The 3,700-nt window shown below is 37.8% G+C and overlaps 1 protein-coding gene across 1 annotated transcript in view; it reads right to left on the bottom strand.

Annotated features, from left to right (window-relative positions):
• The window catches only part of OBI1 (ORC ubiquitin ligase 1), a 51,384-nt gene that overhangs the window by 24,442 nt on the left and 23,242 nt on the right, over positions 1-3,700 (bottom strand). Inside the window, exon 5 of the mRNA XM_006139948.3 lies at positions 3,565-3,653. Coding sequence (XP_006140010.1) covers positions 3,565-3,653 — 89 coding nt within the window. The remainder of the gene's footprint in view (positions 1-3,564; positions 3,654-3,700) is intronic.

Here is a 3,700-nt window from a genome sequence, read left to right as displayed (position 1 = left end):
AAAAGAATCCATCTTCAAGCCAAGAAAAAGCCCACACCAGAAACCTACCCTACCTGGACCAGCAAATGGTATAATGGTTGTTGCTGGACTCCCACATAGTTGAACGCGGTTAAAACTCACACCTGGCACGTGTGTGTGTGCACCAAATCAGAGAATGGAGAAGGTACTGTGGCATGGAGGAGAAGGGATTGTGAATTCCCCCTGAGGGGTGAATCCACATAGCTGAACGCGGTTTGATTCCTGGACCCGGTGGCTTAAAACTCACACCTGGCACGTGTGTGTGTGTGCACCAAATCAGAGAATGGAGAAGGCACTGTGGCATGGAGGAGAAGGGATTGTGAATTCCCCCTGAGGGGTGAATTCTCGCTTTCTGTCTCTCTGGTGAGTGCACATACCCTATAGCAAAATACTCTCTCTTAAAAAAAAAAAAAAAAAAAAAACCTACCAAACCTTGACCTGGGACATTTAGCCTTCAAGACTATAAGAAAGTAAATCTTGTTTAAGCCACCCAATGTACAGTATTTTGCTATGGCAGGGTGAGCTAATACATCTTCCTAAATTTTTTCCTATTTAGTGTCTACATTAAAAAAAATTACTTAGTTTTATTTATTATTATTATCTATTATTTTTAATTGGCTATAGGACACATGCACTCGTGAGAGTGAGCGAGAGAGAATGTGAGAAAGCAAGCCGTCAAGTCTGGACTCAAATCACTGTTGACCATGTGAGGAGTCCAGTGATTTAACCACAACATCACCTGCTGGCCCTCTTGTGTCTAAATTTTAAAGTTCTCTTCTTTATGATTTGTAGTATATTTATGTTCAACTTGTAGGATACATCAGAGATGAAGATCATGTGTCTAAAAAAGTATACCTTTACACCTAACCAAGTAGACAAGAAAAAAAATTGGTCAAGACACATCCTAAAGTGAGGGAATGAAATGGAATGGATGATTATTTTCTTTTTTTTTTTTTTGAGAGGTTTTTGCTGTGCACTCGCCAGAGAGACAGAAAGCGAGAAATCATCCCCCACCCCCAGGGGAGATGGCAACACTGCAATCCCTTCTCCTCCATTCTTCTTTCAGGATCTTGGGCATGCATGCACACACACCCAGCATGAGTTTAAGCCACCAGGTCCGGGACTCGAACCGCAGTCAACTATGTGGGAATCCAGCGACATAGCCATTACACCAACTGCTGATCCCTGGAGAGGGTGATTTTTATTTGCTTGCATTTTCTTTCAAATTTTTGAAATTTCATATTCTTTGCCATACGGATAAGCACTCTCAGGTGAACCAGCTTTGGGTATTTCCAGCTGTGGTCAGCTTCTCTTGAATCTTCACTAGGGTTTGGTGATGCAGAGTAAACAAGGTTATACATCAAGTGTGATGCATTTAATACCTCAATACATTGCAAATTGATCTGGAATAGGGGTCAGTTCAAATCACTTTTCAAGTGAAACTGTTCCCTTCCCTGAAGGGAAGAAATAAAAGTTAAAGACAGCAAATCTTAACATTATATTGGATTCAGAAGTGTGGATGCTTGAGCACAGACAGAGGTTTCCTCAGGTGAGATTCTTCCGTTATTTATCCAGTTGGAGCCACAGATATTTAAAAACACACATCCTTGTGGCTGGCATTAAATTTGAAATACAGTGGGCAACTTTTCAAGAAATAAAAGCTACGAACAAAATAGTTTTGGTTCCATTCAGCACGCTGTGGGAAATGGCTAATGGACAAACATTACCATGACTGGCAAGGCGAGCTGCCAATAAATGATAGGAGCAGAGATTCAAACCACCACATAACAACAACACTTCCTAAGCTTATTTTGCTAGTTTCTCAAAGGAGGACATGATCTGCAGTGAAAAAAAAAAAAAAATGGGGTTGGAGAGCACAGGGAAGGAACTATTTAAAAGTAAAAGCTATGCTTCTTTCTCTATTGGTTAGTTCTCCCTGCTTTGAGTAATTATGGTTTACTTCTACCATTTCCTGATACCACACTTGGTTTTACTGAGGGAACATTTCCTCCTTTTCAAATGACAAACAAAAAGCTATTTCTGGTAGGATCAATTTCCATTGTTTGCTTATGCCTGCTTTGTCTTTTTCCAGTAGAAAGAAGTGAAGTCCATTGGTTGGATGGGAAGTAAGGGTGGAATTCTGAAATGCCATCTCTCAGAGAGGTTGCCTGACTTTGGGGTACATAATGTCTTCTAATGTGTCTTTTTCTTTTTCCCTTGAAAAAGAAACTCAAGTGCTGTCTGCCATCTTTTCTACATCTTCAATTCTTAACTCCCAAATATTTCTTATAATTTTAAACAGACAAATTAACTGCAAGGTGGTCAATATTTGTAATCTTTTAATCTTCTGGGTTAGAATGAAAACTATTCCGTGATAAAGAAAAATAAATTCATTTAATTGTACAATTCCAAATAAGTTAAAAACTCAATGAACAATGACTTACATTCCATTTTAGACAGGCTTTTTAATGTAATGGTTAAGAGAATAGACTCTGGAGCTAGACAGCCTGAATTCAAACACCATTTCTACCATTTACTAGCTGGGCAGATTTAGATATATTAATTTAATCTCTTTATTTTTTTAAAAATTTTTAAATAATTATTTTATTTTATTTATTCAGTCATTTATTTTAATTTGACCAGAGAGAGACACAGAGGAGGAAAGAGAGAGGAGGAAAGAGAGAGAGGGAAAGAAAGGAAGCCACCAGGACTGGGACTCGAACGGTGGTTGGCCATGTGGGAGTGTCCAGCACCTTAACCACCACACCACTTGCTGGTCCCTTAATTTAATCTCTTTACGCACCCATTTTCTCATTTGTAAGTAGGGAAGAATAATACTTATACATTACAGGTTGTAGTACCTGGCAAAGAGAAAGCGCTATATGAACATTAATTAGTACTAAGATTGTCTTGGAAAACAGCAAAAGAACATTACCCTAATCTTTCTACTATCTGTTCGTACTATTTAACAGCTATACGTAAAGCCAACCAAAGGCTCACTTGGTCACAAAAAACAATCTTCTCAATCAGATAAGGAAAAAAGATAAAAGTGAAATCCTTTCCTCAAAATTTCAAAATTAACTTTAAAAATTTTTCTTCCTTTTTTTTTTTTTTTTTTTTTTTAAGGTTTTAGCCATAGGGTGCGTGTGCTCACCAGGGAAAAGAGAAAGTGATGAATCACCTGCCGCAGGTGATGGCCACACCACAATCCCTTCTCTTCCACTTTCCTCTCAGGATTTTGGGCATGCATGCACATGTACCCAGCATGATTTTCAAGCTGCCAGGTACAGGACTCAAACTACAGTCAGTCATGTGAGAATCCAGCACCTTAACTATCATGCCACCTGCTGGCCCCTTTGTTTTAATCAGACTAAGATTTTTACCAATAGTACAAAGTATGTGCTTGCCTTCTAGAGGCAAGATATTCTACCTAAATCTATAAGATATTTTGTAAATGCCTAAATAGAAAGAATCAATTGAAAACAAGCAATTTAATTTAAAATATTGACATAATCTGCAACATAGTTTTACGAGCAAAATACATACTTCTGAGGTGATCTATTATCAACTTCAGCCTTCAGTCGTAAATTCTCCCTCACCAGGCCACCATTTTCCAATTTCAACTTTTTATTTGCCTTAAAAAAAAAAAAAAAAAAAAAAAAAAAAGATTTAAAAAAATTAA

This window comes from Tupaia chinensis, unplaced genomic scaffold, assembly GCF_000334495.1.
Source record: "Tupaia chinensis unplaced genomic scaffold, TupChi_1.0 Scaffold000013_1, whole genome shotgun sequence".
NCBI classification, from domain to species: domain Eukaryota; kingdom Metazoa; phylum Chordata; class Mammalia; order Scandentia; family Tupaiidae; genus Tupaia; species Tupaia belangeri.
The sequence above is the reverse complement of the archived record's forward strand: the minus strand, read 5'-3'. Positions and strand labels throughout refer to the sequence as shown.